This window comes from Merops nubicus, unplaced genomic scaffold (genome assembly GCF_000691845.1).
Source record: "Merops nubicus isolate BGI_N331 unplaced genomic scaffold, ASM69184v1 scaffold1135, whole genome shotgun sequence".
Lineage (NCBI taxonomy): Eukaryota > Metazoa > Chordata > Aves > Coraciiformes > Meropidae > Merops > Merops nubicus.
Window position 1 is genome coordinate 1 of NW_008608735.1, and position 18,066 is coordinate 18,066.

Below are 18,066 nucleotides of genomic sequence, written 5' to 3' on the forward strand. Positions count from 1 at the left end.
AACAAGGATTCATCCCAGGTAGGCTCCCAGACAGCAGTCAGGATGGCATGGACATCTGAATTGCCACTGAGTTATGCTGAAGTCAAACCAAAGACCTAAAAACATCCCCTCTGTATGGTTTTGTGTCCTCTTGCTAGTCCCAGCACCAGTCCTAGGGTCAAACAATAGTCTGAAGAACTTTACTTCTTTGTTTTAACTAAGATAACTGCTTGGCAGCCAGCTGTAATCTGAATAATATCACATCATTTTCAGTTCTGAATTTTAGTATCCTCAGATTATCTATATGTTTTGCACCTATTTTTTTTTTTTATAATGGATCTTTTCCAATTTTGTCAAAACCAGGGAAAACCACCTGCTATTAGCGCATGTTCGTGCACTTTGTTATGAAACAGTTTTTCTGAAAATATTTATATTTTTACATTTAAAAGGTGTTCATTTGACGTCTGTGTTTGCTTGTGAGCATATTTTCCAGTGTGGTGTTGTTTTAACTGTTTTTTTTATTAGTTGTTTAAAAAGTGAGTGCAGGCTGATCCATAACCTGTATGAAGGAGATTAAAGGAGAGATCGCTGCCTTACTGTTGTTCTGACATACAGAACATCAGTGAAAAACAAACATCTACTGATGTGAATATTTTATTATATTTTGGTTTGACTTAAATAAAGTATTAAGAAGAACTTATATCTCAGAATTGTGGCAAGAAATCATATCTCTGTTGGAGTTAAAATGCTGTAAGGAGTCCTTTATAAAAATTTGGTGAAACAATTAAATTAATTGTATCATTGCCCCGTTAACTGTCTGTATCACTCAATGTAAAAATACAGATGCAACTATAGATGCTTAAACTGCGAGCAAAGAACATTATTGACCCTAGAAATTTTTCCTCTGACTTCACACATTGTTTTAGTCTGCGCCAATAAATGAAAAGATGAATGTAAAATATGGATTAGTGGATCAATAGACCACACCAGAATATTTTGATATTTCCCTAAGAAAAGATATGCTGTCTTTGGGATAGTAACAGCATTCTCTATGTTTTCTTCTTGGCAAACATCCCATTTTATTAGCAGGGTTGTTTTAGGTATAGTATGTGATAAAGCTGGCTCCTTGCATTTTCTTAGATCAGATAATTACATCCATTCTGGCTTTAAATTTGCTTCTTTCTTACAAATCCTGTCAATATTGCAAGTTATTGCTATAATGGATAGAAAGCAAGATCTTACAGTTATTTACAAGTCTCAAATCAGCATAATGGGTACAATTCTTTAACTTGCAATAAAATAGAGTCACATCAATTAATCTCCATAATTTGTTAGGCAAGAACCAAAAGGTTCTTGCCTAACCAAAAACTGGAGGCATATCCAGCTCTGCTGGAATGTCCCTCAGTGGTGGGTGCTTTCTGAAATAGACCACAGCATCCTGCGCCCATTGTTTGCTGCTCCCTGCCCCAGGGCTGCTAGTACCATGCTGACAGCTCCAGGAGGTGAAAAAAAACAAAAGCTTGGGAATGGTGGCATGCCAAAGTTTGGATGTGATCAGTGGCATAGAATAAAGTAAATCCTTTGGCAAAATAGCATCTTCTAGGTGCAGAGGTTTGAGTCAAGTGCAGGGTGCCAACAGTGGTCTCACCAATACCATGTCTGGGCAGTGTCAGCCTCCTTTTCTTACTTGGTGGTCTCTGCCACCCTCTTAGCCATCACATCACCTGAAAGTCCATCCTCTGCTGAGCATCTTTTGAGACGCTCAAGCTTTTTTGGACTTGCAGCATTCAAGAATACAGTCCTTCTCCTAAAAAACACCTTCACTCTTTGTGTGTAGATTACGTTGCTGTGCTTGGCAGTGTTGCAATATGTGCTGTTTCAGGGATCCAGATAGCTTTAGGTTATTCTTGTTTTCCTCTAGAAAAATATAGGCTAGAAACTTAAAAGTAAACTCAAGTTCTTGTGTAACCCAGCACCCATGAGTTCACTATGTCAGAAAAACATTAAATTCCACTCTGTTGATGATAAAATCAGAAGCATCGGCAGTGCTGCCCTTCAGGCCAGCTTCTTCTCTAGCCGGGAAGCTTGGCTGCATGGACGTGATCCCTTGTGTGGAGGGATGTGCTGATAATCACTGAGGACTGCTGCAGGCCAAGCAAGACGTTCTGTACTTCCAGGGTATGATGGAGATTTTCAGCACTCTCGGTTGTGTGACTCTTAGGGTGATAAGGATGTCTCTGAGTCATTTGTCTATGTAAATCTAAAGGAAATAAATTGGCAAAAAAGAGATAGCATAGCTTTACACATACTGATGTGGTATTTCAGGATAAGAAATACTTCCTACATAAGAGAGAGAGAAGAGAATAATTTAAATTCTTTTATTCCCTTGGGAATAATGCAACGCAGCAATGTTAAAACTACATGTAATTGCTTTCTATTTTTGTAAAGCCTGTGGCAGCTATATAACTTTAAAGATTCAACTTTAAAGTTTCCAGTTTTAAACTGGAAAGTCTGGTAGTATAAAATGCTTCAGTTGCAATATGCTGATGGCTCAATGGGTGTAAAAAAGACTTTTAACATTGAGCAAGGGTAGGCTTTTTTCCACAGCCAACAACAGTGGATTTCCCTGGAAAATGTGAAAGAATCTTCAAAAGCTGCAAAATCTATCACAAAGTGACAGCTTTTGGGTATGTATTTCAGGTTGTTGTCTCCCATCATCTGCATGCTGCTCTGCGTTACAGCAAGGAAACCTGAGCAAATGCTGTTATTAAGTGTTGTGCTTTTCTTCTCATTTTGAAGGCCTATCCTTATTTCTCAGGGAATTAGGTGAGGCATCTCCTGGATATTTGTTGTTGACCTTTCTGAGAGCACTACACAGAGCAGTAGATCAGTGCATGGCCTGGAACAGATCCATGGTGTGTAGAGGATGATCAAGAGGTGTTTCAAGCATGTGCTGTGTTAGCTGCTGAGAAATTGTGCTCTGTACTGGAGTTAAGACTCATTCAAACATAATGTTTTGCTACCTCTTTTAGTTCAATTCTTTCAAGGCCCACTAGCAGTTAAAGCAAGATGTAAATACACTAACTATCAGAACCCCTAAAGAAGCAACATGACATGTATTTTAGTTTTTTGACCAAGCCAATGAGCAATATTAAAAGAGGCTGTGTTTGTAAAAATAAGTATCTCTAGTTCTTATTCTGAACCTCTTAGCTCTTTTTTTCTATGTATATGCATATGTATATAAGCATTATATATGTGTGTGTCTGTGTATGTATGTGTGTGTATATATATATAAAAAATGTCATCATGAGCCTGAAAGACAGAATAAGCCCTTATTCTTCCTCTGTTGTTTTAAAAGGTGATTTTTACCTTTTTATCCATCCTGATAAATATAAAGCACTGGCTAAACACAACAAATATGTTCTGAAGGCTTTTCCAAATTCCTGTTCATGGTTGGGAAAGAAATTATTGCTGCAGTGTGCTGTGAGTTTGCCAAGAGGAATTAATTTTTGAGCTAAAGGGATAAATTTTATGTAACTCTTCACTTTATTGTGGTGTAACTGGGTGTTTTGTCTCTGTTATGCCAGATTTGTCCCAAGTGTTAGTCTGCATATTCCCAGGAGGTATCCTGAGGCAGAATTTGCTATAGAAGTAGTAAATATCTATGAGCAATAGTCATTTTTTTGAAGTGTAAGTATAGTGAGCCAGTTCATTTGTAGTGTGAGGTGTGTTTGTCTGTACGTGTACACACAACTCCTATCTACTACAGCTTAGCACAAAAAGCTAGGTAAAGCTCATGAGATTTTGAGGCTTTGGGGAGAAGGAAGCGGTTTGGTATCTGCCTCCATCTATTCTGCAATACCATTTTCTTTTCAACTGCAGATTCTAACACTTTTTTTTTTCTCTTTTTGAAGTTCAGCCATTCTCCTACAATATGGAGAAATTCTGTTTTACAATTCGCCAAAATTAATTTTGCTTCCATCTGCTGTGTCTTGGATTATTTGGTTACCTCCTGCTGGTGATTGGTAATTTTGACTCATGCACTGAACATCACAATGACCAGAACAACAGTGTTCCATGACACTTTTTGCCCATATCCATAAAAGCCCAGAAAAAGTGATTAAATTTAATTCTTGAAATCTTTCTTGATGGAAAGCATAAAAAAAAAATTAAGGGAATTCTCATTTGACAGGAAATTATCTACACACAGAGATGGTCTGCAACTTTGCCAAAATGCTTCCGTATTTTGCTGCCAACAGTTTGTGCCTATCTCAGCTATTCAGCAACATGTAGAACTGTGGTTTGTGTTTTCAGTGCAGGAGATGAAATCCCAACTATGGACCATGACTGCTCATGAAATATGAGTGTTTGACCCATATTTCCCATGAAGAATGTCAGCATCTCAGATTCTATGAGATGCTATTCAGCATTGGAGACTGAAGCAATGTATACAGGCATTCTGCAGAAGTTTCCTTCCAAGATTTCATACATGGTGGTTTTATCCTGATCAGACCCAGAATCTAACACTGATCTAAAAGTAATATCATTGTAATAGTCTTCTATATGCTTTTCTCTATTAATTTGTCCAGAATAAACTTCTAGTATCCACAAAATATCTGGAGGCAAAAATTCTTCAGTTTGATTACACACTGGGTAAAGAAATATCTTTTGTTACAACCTGCTGGATTCATCTCATTCCCTTCAGTGCTGTTCTCTCTGGTCTACCAGCCAGTGCATTAAATACATCACTGATTTTAAGGGGACAATTTAATTCAAGGTACAAAAATCAGATTTTTGTACAAATAATTTGGATTTTGCTTACCTAGGTGTTTAGTACTGTTTCATTCTTTCTGAAGCCAAATTTGGACCAAGAAGCATGCTTTCCTTTGGAAATGTAATTACGAAAGCTTAGAAGTGCTGAGGTCCAAGAATTCATTTCACTCAGTCTCCTGCACTTCTAAATATATGGTAATTGCTATTCTTTGTGTTTGAAATGAGAGAAAATAGAGAAATTAAAGAAATGTTACTTTCTGCAGATAATTTCTGAGGATAAGATTGTTTTAAAGGTATAACATTATTAAAATAATTGGGGTTTTAATCCTTGTTTGCATCTTGGTGCAGTCACAGAGCACATTTCCTATATTTTGTTTATTTCAAAACAGATCTAGAATAAAGGGGGTTTTGGTTTGGTTTTTTTTTGGTTGTTTTCTTTGTTTGTTTGTTTGTTTGTTTGTGTGTGTTTGTTGTTTTTTGTTTTTTGGTTGGTTGGTTTGGGGTTTGGTTTTTTACAGATTAGTAGGCTTTGTGGACTGCATAGGTGTTTTTCAAAGGCACACACCACGCTTACTTTAAATTAATTGCATTTTGAGATAGGATATATATTATGCTCTTCCTACCAAGGTACAGTCATGTGTTACAAGCTGCTATTCTACAAATTTCTAGAATGCCATTTTATTATTTCAGAACATTTTAGGAAAATTCCTGAGAAAGTAAAATGTCTTCTCATAGAACTGTGTTTTCAGCTATAAGCATAGCAAAGTGCCTTGGGACAGTAAAAGAATTGGCCTTTAGGCAGGCTCTCATACCACCTTTATCTTCAAAGACGTCTTGACCTTTTGCCTGGGCAGTAATTCTGGGTAGCATTACTTTGATCTGTTGGTGACTGTGTTTCCTGCAGCACCATGGCTGACAGCAGGTGACACCCAGTAACCTCACACCATGAGTGTGAACTTTTATTGTTGCTTTTGCTTCTGTTTATTTTTTGGTTGTAATACTGTTCACATCAATACCAGAAGTTGTTCCAGAGGGATTCAGTCATGGGAAGTGTTCAGGTAGCTCAGAGGAAGAAGAGAGGCTGTTCATCATTCAATAATGCTGAAAAAGGGCGGTTGATGTAGAAATCTCTTCCAGGTCTATCAAATGACAAGAATTTGACTGTACCCACTGCAGTGCCAGAGACCAGACTGGAGATGCTCCCATGCACAGGGAGCCTGGAGGCCTTGTGTCCTTTTCTGAAACACAGGAGATTTCCTGGTCATCTGCCCGATGGGAGGAGCAGCAATCACCGTCACCGTGCCCTTCTGTAGAAGCTGCTGCACAGTCATGATCCCCCCATGCATATTCACAGGAATCACTTTATTAATGAGGGCATACTCTCCAGTGCTTTTCTCCAGATCTTGTGGGCATAGCTCATTTTGGCCCATATCAGAAAGCTGGCTCTAGCAACTCAGAGAAGGAGGTAGCAAGGGAAAAAGTGTAACTGAATGTATTTTAGCTTGGGCTGGCAGCAAAAGCCTCGGGGTCTACAAGGAGCACTTGAAGGAGATTAGCATTGTTCCTCCCTGGAGCACTCACTGAGGCGTCACTAAAGAGCACAGTGATGTGCTTGGTTGGAGCTCTGAGCTCAATTACACGTTGATGGCAATGATGTCCTAAGCTATTGCAAAGAGTGAAGAGCAGGAGGTACATAATTTGATCTGTGATCTTCATAAAGGGGCAGAGTCATGATTTAACCAAGTTAAATTCATTTGTACAGCAGAGATGCCTTTTAAAGTAAAGATGCTCCAGCTCAAAGTGCTTAGTTCCCTTTGATAAGGACCTCTTAAATGCTTGCTGCTTTGGATCTCAGTCCACTTACAGTCTACCCAGTAGGGATGGTGCAAACTTGCTGAATTAAATGATTTATCTCCTTAGAGCTGAGGTCTTGTTGTATGGCATTTGTGAGTTACTTAGCACTGCTTCTAAAGGTTTCTCACTGGTAAAGTGAGCTAATGTGTCCATCTCATTCTGTTGTGCTCTCTGTGAAGGGTCCCTGGGCTTCTCTGAAAAAATTCATAATAATTTGCTCCGGTTCAGTTCATCTCAGGTTTCTGCACGTAAGGTATACCGGGTCTCTCTTGGCTGGGTAATTTGCTTCAAAATTTGCTTTCTGAGATTAATGTTTCTTCCTTTCCATTCATGATCAGTAGGATGGAGCTGCATTATTTTTAATATAACATTGATTCTGCAGAGTGATGTTTCTGATCCTTGGGGTAAATATCAAGATTGCTTTATCTATCCATGTTCTGAATGAAGACACAAGAATATCTCATTATGCAACTGTTATGAAGACTCTCATGTTTTCACCTGCTATAGATACTGTTGATTTGTTTTGCTTGTGTGTTAGAAGCCCAGAGCTTGGCAAGGATCTTGTTATTGATCTCACACAATCCATTCTGAGCATTAGCATGGGAGTATCATTCACAAATCAATTTTCTCTGAGCTTTAATTTAAATACCAGTGCCCCTTAAAGATCTTTCTGGGTCACTTTTATTCTCGAACTGTACTTCAGCACTGAGTAAACGGATTAATGAATACAGACACCCAAGTTAGCTGCGTGCCAGCTGCTGTCAGATATAGATATCTGCTCAGTTTGCTCATGTATTTGTTTCTGTAAAGAGTAATACTCAGCTGTCTTTACCATCAAAACAGTTTTCAGATTTCAGCCACTCAATCCCAGCTGCTCTGTGCAGAGGCAAGTTTTCCTCTGTTATTAAGACACACTGCCTGGGGTGAATATTCAAGGTGAAGTAGTGTCATTTAGCTAGTTGTTAGACTAGAAAAACTGTCTGCTACCTTCCTCCTCAGCAGACAGAAACTGAGAAGTACATATTAAAAGATATTTAGGAAGAATCTGAGTGAAGTTAATGCATCACAGTGCTATGCAATCCACTGAAAGAATCTTGCAAGGCGCTTATAAATGAATGCAATATTTGATTTTGTAAAGATACGGAGAAAAGTTTGTGAGAGGAAGAGATCTGCAATGGTCACTTGGAGGCACTGCCAAATTTATGTTCCTCTGCCTTTAGCTACTGGTTATAGGAAACAGATGTGTGGGAACTGGCTATGGGGTTATGGAGTGTCCAGAGCCAGGGACTGCCTGGAGAGAGGCCCTACAAGAGGTTTCTTTTGTCCGCTTCTCATGCACATGCCCCTTACTGGTATTGTAGCATTAAAATAGCCCAACAGTTTCTCAGAAATTATGGCCTAGCTTCCCAAATTATTTCCTTTTTTTTTTTTTCTTTCATTTCTTTTCTCTCTATGTTTCAGATTATGCTTGGCCTTTGCCTAAACAGTTGTGCCCTATATGGATTTCCCTAGATGTGCTCTTTTCAACTGCATCTATCATGCATCTCTGTGCCATCTCTCTTGATCGGTATGTAGCAATACGCAATCCCATTGAGCACAGCCGCTTCAATTCCCGCACCAAGGCTATTATGAAAATTGCTGCAGTTTGGACCATATCCATAGGTAAGCAATGAGGATCATGATCTTAACTGTGTCTTAATGAATAATAGTGTTACTCCAATTTTCATTTAGGGTTTTTAAGAGGATACTCAAATTAATTTACCTGGCCTGCATGCCTGAATATAATAAGTGATTGGGAAATGGAAGACTTTCATTGCAGTTGGTCAGTGACCAAAATACATAGTTATTTTTCAGGATACCACCACTTTCAATGCTGAAGCATTGCTGCTGTGTACATCTCAATATGCCAATAACAAAGCTAATGCAGACAAATGGTACCATAAAACTGCTGTGTAAACAAAGCAGAAAATAGCATTAGCAAAGACTATGGAAGGAAAACTCAGCTAGTACAAATGACATGTCTACACTGCAGTTGCAGAAGCTAAACTCGCTCAAATTCTGGTAGTAGTTTAAGTGAAGCAGTGCAGAACTGAAGGCAGCCTAGCCTAACGGCAAGGTATTTACTTCTCTTGTGCAGGCTTTATAGCCTATATTGCACTCTGCCACAGCTGGATTGCTGCTAGTACTGAGTTAGCAAGTTTGAAGTCATGGCAAATGAAGAATAGACATAAAGGATAATAATTTTGTATCACTCCAATAAAAACTGATAAATAAAGTGGCAGTAAAATAAAGAATGAAATGCAAAACGATAGCAAGATGACTAATATCAGGAATTATGTGGAAAAAAAATACTTTTTTAATTCTTTCAACATGCTTTATAAATGAGATATTTGGAGCAGGGTCAGAAGAATTGCTTGACCACTTCCCTATGCTGTATCACCTTTTCTGTTCAAATAAAATGCAGTCTTACAAAGATTTAACATTTAACTCTCCTTTTATAAAGTGTTACTTTCAGTGTTGTATTGCAAGGAAAAGCATGTTTCAGTTGTCTGAACTTCTCTTGGGGTTTACCTGCTTTAGAAGTGAAATATGATGCTGGACATCCAGGTTCTGCGGGGGCCACTTTTGAAGAAGCTTGCCATTGAAAAAGGCTATGGAAAAAAATAGCAAAAAAAAGGGGGAAATGTACCTTCTTGCCTCATGAATATAACAAGAATATCTGTTAGAAACAAATTTCCATGTGCCACAGGCCTGCTATGTTTCCTCTAGGTAATGCAATCCACAATGAAATTGGATGTGGTTGAGTAAGTTTATTTAAGGTTTATTTATTTATTTATTGTTTTTAACTCTCTGTGTTGCCTGTTTTGTACAGGAAAGGAAGCTACTAAATTCAGTGCATAAGCAGTCATATGTGAACAACTTCACATGCAGGATGCTTGGGCTTGGTTTGCATGGGCAGTTCAGAGTTGGTGCAGAATCTGTGCCCTATGTTGCACTGCAACACAGAGGGAGCAGCTAGCATCCTTCTCTAACAGAGCTGTGTACATCTGTCAGCAACATTAAGTAGCACAAGCAAAACCTAGGCAATAAGACTGTTCTGCTTCCATTTTTACAGTTAACTTGCAGATTTTTGCCTTACATGTTGCAGATATATTCTTAGAAATTTTGTCTAGTGCTGAATGTGGCTGCCTGCACAAGTGCCTTGAGGGTTAAGTTGTGGTTTGGACTATGGGTCCAAGAAATAAAGTAAAGCAATGAGTACTTCATGCATGGTTCACTGAGTAAGCAGACTAGTAAGCAAATCTGGGCCGTGGCCATATAGATGTAAAGACAGCGGCAGACCTGCCTCTTCCTGCGGTTACTGGGTGGGGAATGGGCTCAGGACAATGGAAATTAGGAACATTATGGGCTCTAGTGTCCCCCAAGAAAAGTACCTGAGTACTTATTTTTTTGATAGTCAAGGTGACTTTGTACTGCTGTAGAGTGCAAACAGCTCACCTCTGCCCAGTTTTCGTGGGTGAGGTTTCACTAGTCAGGTAATGAACCTTAAAGGAAACAGCTTGGAAAGGAGATGGAACAGCACTTGTCTTTTTGAGACTCATGGCATTAGGGCTTACCCATTCACTCAGGCTTTCTCCAGAAGCTGCGTTAAATGCAGAAAGAAAGTACTCTTGCTATGTGTCTGGCTTATTTTAGCATAACTAGTTTTATTTCATAAATGAATTTAGAAATGCGACAGACACAGGAATAAACTGAAAATGGAATCAAAGAGAAGAACTTACGCGAAGTGTATTGTTGCTGTCTTCTGGCTCTCACCTACTTGTCACCTAGAAAGGCTTGATGAAATCCCATTTCAAGGGGATGAAATAAGTCAAGAAAATTCACCCTCCCTTCAGTATTAAGTATCATGAAAGAACGTGTCCATTTCTTGTATGTGATTAAGTATCGAATTCAAAGCAACACTTAAGTGCAGGCTGATCGGTTTGCGTTTCCTAAATCCTGCTTCAATTGGACTGAAGAAACATTTAAATGCACCCCATGTAAAGAATCCTGAATTCAGATCCTGAATCAGAATTTAAAATAGGAAGTAAAAAGCATGTAATTGATCTTAATTTAGTAGCTTGTGCATTCCATTTTACCAAAATGTTAATGCTGACAGCAAAAATATATAATAGGAGTTCTTTGCTCATTGAGCTATGGATTTGGCATGTTGCACAAGCCTAAGCCTATGATTAGGTTTTTGAACAGGGGAACATAACACAGTCCTCCTGTCTGTTGAGAATTACTTTATGAAGGTCTTTTCCAAAGTTTAAAGTACATCACAGCCCATTGTCCTATGTTTTAGCAAATGTACCCTGAGCAACATGTTTTGTGTTCAGTTAGAGAAAAAGCAGATGCTGTGAAGTGCTGGGCTTGTAAAAATGGGTTTTGTGATAGATGGTACTGTGCTAAGGCTGGAAATGGAAATGCAGGCAACAGAAATACCCACACTGTTGAAAATTAAAATAATTTATAGATGTGAGCTTGCTGGCAGAATCTTGATGCCATTTCAAGACTTCAGACTTTGCAAGTTGCAAATGCAGAGGTCTTCACTAGTAAGCATGTGAACTTAACCATCTCACTGGACTTCCTGTATTGTGCTCTGAGGAACATGGCATTGGGCCTCGCTGGCCAAGAGAGAAGATGCAGCCCTCAGCAGGAGGGATGAGGAGCCAGTCAAACTCTAAATGCACACTGTATAATACAGGAGAATGTGTTAGTGGGACAATATTAATAAGAAAGAAATATCACTTGGGAAATATGGATGAAAGAATTTCAGCAGTGTGGGAGGGTGTACACACATTGCTTCTGATATGAAAATAAGCAAAATATTTTAATTCTGAAGCTCTTCATGGCCCAGCTGCTAGTACAAAAACAGTTTTCCTCTGTTTCGTAGAAAGTTCAAGATATAGTCATTTGCTAGAGAGTGCCAACATTACACATGTTACTATTCTCCCAGCTCACATCCTTTGTAACAGCGTAGGTTCAACGTACTTGTTAAATTATTAAGATAAGGCCATCCTTTAAATTCTGCTCTTTGTATCAGTGCCATAAGCAGACCCCACATGTCTTTTGTGTGCTTGTTTGAAAACAGAGTAAGTAACAAAAAAAAGGAAATGCACTGTTGAAATATGGTAATACCATGATACATGATGTGTATGTGATCGGACTTTTTGCTTTTCATTCCCTCTCTGGCTCACTAATGATGTTACAATTTTGATTTCAGATAGATATCTGTTTTTTGTGTATATAATAAACCATTCAACTTTAAAAAAGGAATTTTACATCCCCATTTAACTTTCATATTAATTCATTTTTGAGGAAGATCTATTTTATTGAAGAGACCTATTTAAAGAAGTATGAAAGATGTGCTGCAAGGATCAGTAAATGCTCATCTCAGTTTAAGTGATCTTACATCTAAAAGCTTTTTACTTCTGCCTTGAGTGTTTCTCTCTCAAAAAGGCTGAGCAGCCCCATGCATCCAAACTGTCCTAAAGAAGTCCTTGAAGTGCCTCCAGGTATCAGTTAAGTCTTCCCCTATCTCACTGGGGATAATCCTAGCAGGCAATTATATGCTTGGAGTACCTGATATTAAAAGGAATTGTAGCCTCCTTACAGTCTAAGAGTAGGTTGTGCATGGAAGTAAAGGGGAACTTGGATAATTCATGTAGCTTCCTGTAAGTCATGGTTTTAGAGCATGTTTAGGGTTTTGTTTTGCATTTCTGCCCATAGGTGTGTCTCTGGGATCAGTGATTTTCCCAGCGAGGCATTTGTTTGTTCCCATGGCGTTCTTGCTGGATAAGACATCTTTGCTCCTGTGCACTCTCTGTTTGGTGCTAGGCAGTAGCTGTTCCTGAGAGCCAATGCTTTGGGATAGGGGTACACACCCAGGAATTTCTTTGCAGGATTCAGGCTTTGGTTAGCAAACAAAGCTTTGGACACATTTCGAGGAAAAAATGGCAAAAGCGGAGCTAAGAGAGAAAACAACAAATGGAAGGTCAGTATATATTACTAGGATTTCACTCAAATCTTTCCCACCAAGCAGGCAGATACTGTTTGCAGTTCATCACTCGAACCCAAGGAAGCAGTGTTAAGACAACTATTGCTGGCAGAGCAAAGGTTAGACATGCAGCTTCACCTCCTGGATAAGTGCAGAAATTCCTTACTATGAGCACTGATTTGATAGAAGGACAGTAATACTATACTGAGAAAAATGGTTGTGTGTTAGTAAAACATGATGGTAGCAATAAAACATGATATGGTAACATTAGTTTCTCTCCTGATTTGGGAGAAAATTGTGTTAATGTATTTTTGCCTTTTTATGTTTGACATTAAATGTTGGATAGTGTATGTTTGACTAGAACCCTTCCCTCATGAGCATGAGGGTCATAATTGATGATTTCCTTATGCAGAGGTGCTGTAGTGGTGGCAAACCTGATAGGCTTAGTGTCAAGTGAGCACAGAGGTGGCATTAGCATTGCAAGCCAGGCTACTACTTGCTGCTGGTGAGCAGTAGAGCAAGTCTGTGCTCATAAAGCTTTTTCAGGCCTTTCTAGTTGTGGGTGAGACAGAAACCCTTCTTTTATGGCCTAGAGCATGACACTAAGGCTTCATCTGCCTTTGTTTCCCATTTCTTTGAATTGACTATAAGCTTATTTTCTCTAAAGACATTCTTTTGCCCGAGTGTTTGTACCATGATTCCCAAGAAGGACATTGATCTCCATAGTACATCAGCAAGAGTCATCAGTAAGGAAGTTCATAGCAGCTCACAACAAGCTGAGTTTGTAGCAAAGGAACTACCTCAGGATTTTACCAGGTATGGGTGCCTGGATTGGTTTGATTTTGTCATCAGACACCAGTGAAATGTTTTCCCTTGGTCCTTTCCAACCCCTAACATTCTGTGACTACCACTGTCTGCTGTTGTTCCAGGCAAAACATTTCACTCAACTTGTTGTCCACCCCCCCTGCTAGAGCAGGACCATCTAGTCTGTGAAGTGTTTTGCACAGAATATGAACAGACCATCCCACCATGTCTGTTCCCAGGGAGATGTCACTGTCTCCTGTTTGGTGTTACTGGTACTGAGCATTGCTTCAGGCAGCACCGTCTGGTTTCTTGGGGAAGCCCAGCCCTGGTGGCAGGTGTGCTGTGAGCAGGGGCCCCACTGCCCTTTGTTCAAATGCTCCATTGGAAACATGGGACTAAGCAAGCCAAGAGGAGTCATTTATCAAAGTAGAAAGGCAGGTGGATATATAATGTATTTTGTTTGTCTTTTACTAATGTTTGCTGGTTTTCCACCTGGGGTCAGTTTTGGCATGATTTAGACCCAGTCAGGAGCTAAGGAACGCGTGGCCACTGACACACATGTACACACACCATCACCACCACTCTCCAAAACAGGAAGGAGAAGAGGGAGAAAAATACAAAACCCTGTGGGTTGAGTTAACGAGAATTTAATACAACAATGGAAAAGGGAAAGTAAACAACAGTAATAACAATAACAAAACAATATATAAACCAAGTGATATAAATCATTAAGACCAGGCTAGCTCTGAACCAACAGCTCTGCCAGACACTGAGCATGTGCAGCCAGTCGCAGTCCCCACCCTTATATAGCAGGCTTGATGTCAGTGTGGTACTGAGTATCCCACTGGCTGATTCAGTTGTCTATCCTGCCTATGGCCCCCTCCCAGTTTCTGATGAAAATCACCCCTATCCTAGCCGAACAGTGCGCTCACAGGGTTTAAGTGCAGGTCAGCAGCTTATTCAGGCACAGTGAGTAATTGCATTCATCTCCTTGCGGTTGTGCTCATTGCAGGCAGGGAGATCCTTCAAAGTTCAGCCCTCTTTTATCTTTGACTTCAAACCAACACAAGGCTTGTCTTATTGTTTTATTAGAACAGTTAGACCTAATCCAAAACTAGACCTAATCCAGCCCTGAAGGTATATTGTTGTTGTATTGCCACATGAAATGCACTGCAATTAGTCTACTGACATATAGGAAATATATGGAATTTTTGTGGTTTTGAACACTTCAAAAAGGCCATGTTCTTCACTTTGCCTCTGAAGTTCTTTACTTCCTGAGACGTGTGTCTTTTCTTTCAAAATGCAAGTCAAGAGGTTACTCTCTGTTGCGGTTTACTTCTCACTGTCTGATAATTATTATTACACAAACATGCAGGCATATTGTGAGACATTTCTATTAAGAAAACAAACAGATTTTGTTTAGTTCTCCCCTTTCTGAGAGGGTCAGGGGAGTCAGTTCCTACTTCCTCTAACAAACATTGATGCTAATGCAGAGTTACAGCAGCTGCTAGCATCCAGGTGAATGTCTCATAGTTGTAACTCGTATTTATTTTGTATAATAACAAATAGAAGGTTAAAGTATGATTTAAACACATAGAGTTTAGCAAGGAGAGCAGTGTTCTTGGTTCTGCAGGTAGACTGCTTCTGTGGCAGCCATAGGCCTGTTTGGCACAGGTCTGACTCTCTGCTTTTTTTTTTTTTTTAAATTGTATAGAAATGCCAGGAAGATGGTAGTGAGGTCTAAAGACCACCTACATCAATAGAGCCCTTGCTATGGACCTTGAATCCAGCCCTGACAGCTGGAGAGGTGATCTCCAGCATTCCCAAGCTCATGTGCCTGCAGCAAAATGTGATCCCTCCTGTGTTCAGCCCTGAGAATCCCACACAAGGAAAGACAGAGGAAATCCATATGCAGGCCTCTGTTTTCTTTAGCAAGGTTGTTATCTCTGCAGGAAATGAAATACCTTCCTGTATAAGAATGCTGTGAGAAAGAAGGGAAATTACTTCTCTTCTTAGTGGAAATAACCATCAAGGGCTCTGTGTTTCCAGCCGTCCCTCAGTCTCATGAGCTTTCAGAGAAGCAAATGAGATATTAAACACAAAAATATAATTGGTTTTTATACCACTCTAAACTATGTGAATGTCAGTTTGAACTTCTTAGCCAAGTTTTTCTGTGGAGCAAGCTAGTTAATGTTTTACAAAGCTGTATTTGTAGCCATTTGGGTTTTGTTTTATTAACAATCTGTGAAGACTGCCTGTTACTTTGTGTCCACAGCATCATCTCAGCCCTATTTGATGAACCATTCTGCTGGCTTAAGAACAACTTCAAAGCTGACAAGAAGCAGTTAGGACAACTGTAATTGGATGTCATTTGTAATCTGGAGCATCTCTCTCTGTCTTGCTCCAGTTGTTCTGTCAGACAGCAGCTAAAGGATGGGAGAAGAGACAAAAATCACATTTATCTTCTCCCTTGTGAACTACTGCGGTGAAAAAGGACGTCCTGTTCAAGCTGCTGCCTAGCAGAAGGGTGCATAGAGCTCCCAGTGTTGAGTCTAGCAGGGACCTGTTTCATGGATTGCTGTCGGGTGGTGTCTGGTTGTCTCTTTTTACTGGGGCAAAACCAATTGCCCTAGGCACTGCTTAAACATCAAGCAAGTGAAACAGGTTTGCTCTGGAGTGAAATGTGATATGCAATAAGGCTGGAAAACTTTCACCTTATAAGTTTTTGGAACATCACTTCTCTTTGGGAATTCACTGCCACCTTAGTTACAAAGGGTTATTTAACAGAACCAGAAAATACCTCTGAGGCTAGAGACCTCAGTTCACTAAATCAGCCTGGCATTTGTTGTTGAAGTGTATCAGGTTGGGTGCGTGGCAAAAGCTCACAGAACACTCTGCAGTGGGGCTCAGAGAGATGAATAGCAGTAACGCTGGACAGAAGTAGGCTTCAGAGCCTCTTTCCTGGGTTGCCACTCACCATCCTTGCACTGGTGTAGTGAGTTTGGTTTTCTCTGACCAACTGACCTTAATCCTTAAATTAAGAACAGTTAAAACTGCATTGTTAGTACTGTTGGTTGCTTAAGTCAAGTGGAGCTGAATGCCTTCTCTGTGGTTGTTCAAACAGCTGAACTCAAGTAAGGCAGGTACAACTTGTGTTCAGGCACCATGGGAATGCTTGGTGGTAAGCACAGCATGTACTGATCAGGGTAACCCTACTGAAATAGGGGCTAGGGTGTGAGCTGTGTCTTCAAGCAGGTGTTTGTCATTTGGGATTGTCGCAAAGCAATTTTGCAGTAATCCCCCATGAAGAAAGCCCTTCTGAGGTGTCTGAGACCCTCCACACTTCACTTCTTGCTTAGACCCTGTTGCACAAGTTGTGTAACAGACTTAGTTCCCTTTAAGGCTGGATTGTGGGATGGATTAGTGATAAATCTCATATTAAAGAATGAGTTACAAAGGAGAAGCGTGAGGTGGGAGAATGCATTTGAGATGAGGGTAATGCTGCCCATTCAGCAGTGCTGTAGGCTAACTGGCAGCTGAAAGAATGTGTGTTGGCAACTGCTCCAAGAGCATCTTTCTCCCTACTGCTGGTAATGATGGGATTTTCCTGAACTGGAGGAGAGAGCAAAGAGCTCTCTTTCTTCTGTGCTTTCTCAGTTTGAAATCCCACTTTGTTACGAGAGAGGTGAGGGACATTCTTCTGTTACAGCAGCTGCCTCCTCACTCCCTGTCATCATGCTGAGGTGTTCTCATGCTCATGCAGAGTTTTAGGCTGCCCTCAGTGCTCTCGATTTGTGTGTTCATCATATTCCAGAAGCATATTATTCTTCCCAAATGTACTTTATATGTGTGACCATGAAGATATCCCAAAACTTCATTTAGTTTCCTTTGGCTAAAGCAATAAATCTAACTTCAGTGATGACTGCTTCATGAATGAACCTTTATTCATTTTGGAGTTTTATGTCAAGTGGTATGAGGGCTCCAAAGCATTGAATTATCCATATAAATATAATCCCACTGTAATGCCATTGATCTCTGTCCTGGTTAGAAGGCAGAATTGTGTTCCCCCTCCCTTATCCCTTAGTTTTCCCAGACAGAGAGATAAACAAAGGAAAGCAGGGGTAATAAAGGTCTTGCACCAACAGAAAGTTAACAAAAGTGAAATATATTATTTAACAGGGAGCAGAAAGGAAGAAGGGTAGGGGTTAACAGGGTAAAGGGATACAGGGAGTAACAAAGTGAGGAGGGGTAAATTTCCAAAAATACAAAACCAAAACGCTGCATTAAGGCTCCCCAGCACTGGATCTCGCTGGATTGAGGTGGATTGAAGCTGGATGTACAATCCTTGGATGTGGATGGAGGCAGGGAATGTGTCTGGAGATCAGGCCCAGGTCCCAGGATGGCCATGGCCACGTGCAGCACAGGGAGCAGCAAACAGCAGCAGAGCAGCGTGTCCCCGGCCAGGATCCCCACAGAGAGAAGGGGGGTGTGCCTCCCTCCCCCCTTTATGGACCCCAGCAGGAAGTCCCCAAGATGGGAAGAGGGGAGTGGGAATAGTACAGGTCTCCACCTCTCTTCGTTCAGGCTTGCTCCTGGTTTTAGATTTCAAATCTCCA

At 40.2% G+C, this 18,066-nt stretch overlaps 1 protein-coding gene across 1 annotated transcript in view; it reads left to right on the forward strand.

Moving 5' to 3' along the window:
* Positions 1–8,073: 8,073 nt before the first annotated feature.
* The window catches only part of LOC103772973 (5-hydroxytryptamine receptor 2C-like), a 14,007-nt gene continuing 4,014 nt past the window's right edge, over positions 8,074–18,066 (forward strand). Inside the window, exon 1 of the mRNA XM_008940321.1 lies at positions 8,074–8,268. Coding sequence (XP_008938569.1) covers positions 8,145–8,268 — 124 coding nt within the window. The 5' untranslated portion in view covers positions 8,074–8,144. The remainder of the gene's footprint in view (positions 8,269–18,066) is intronic.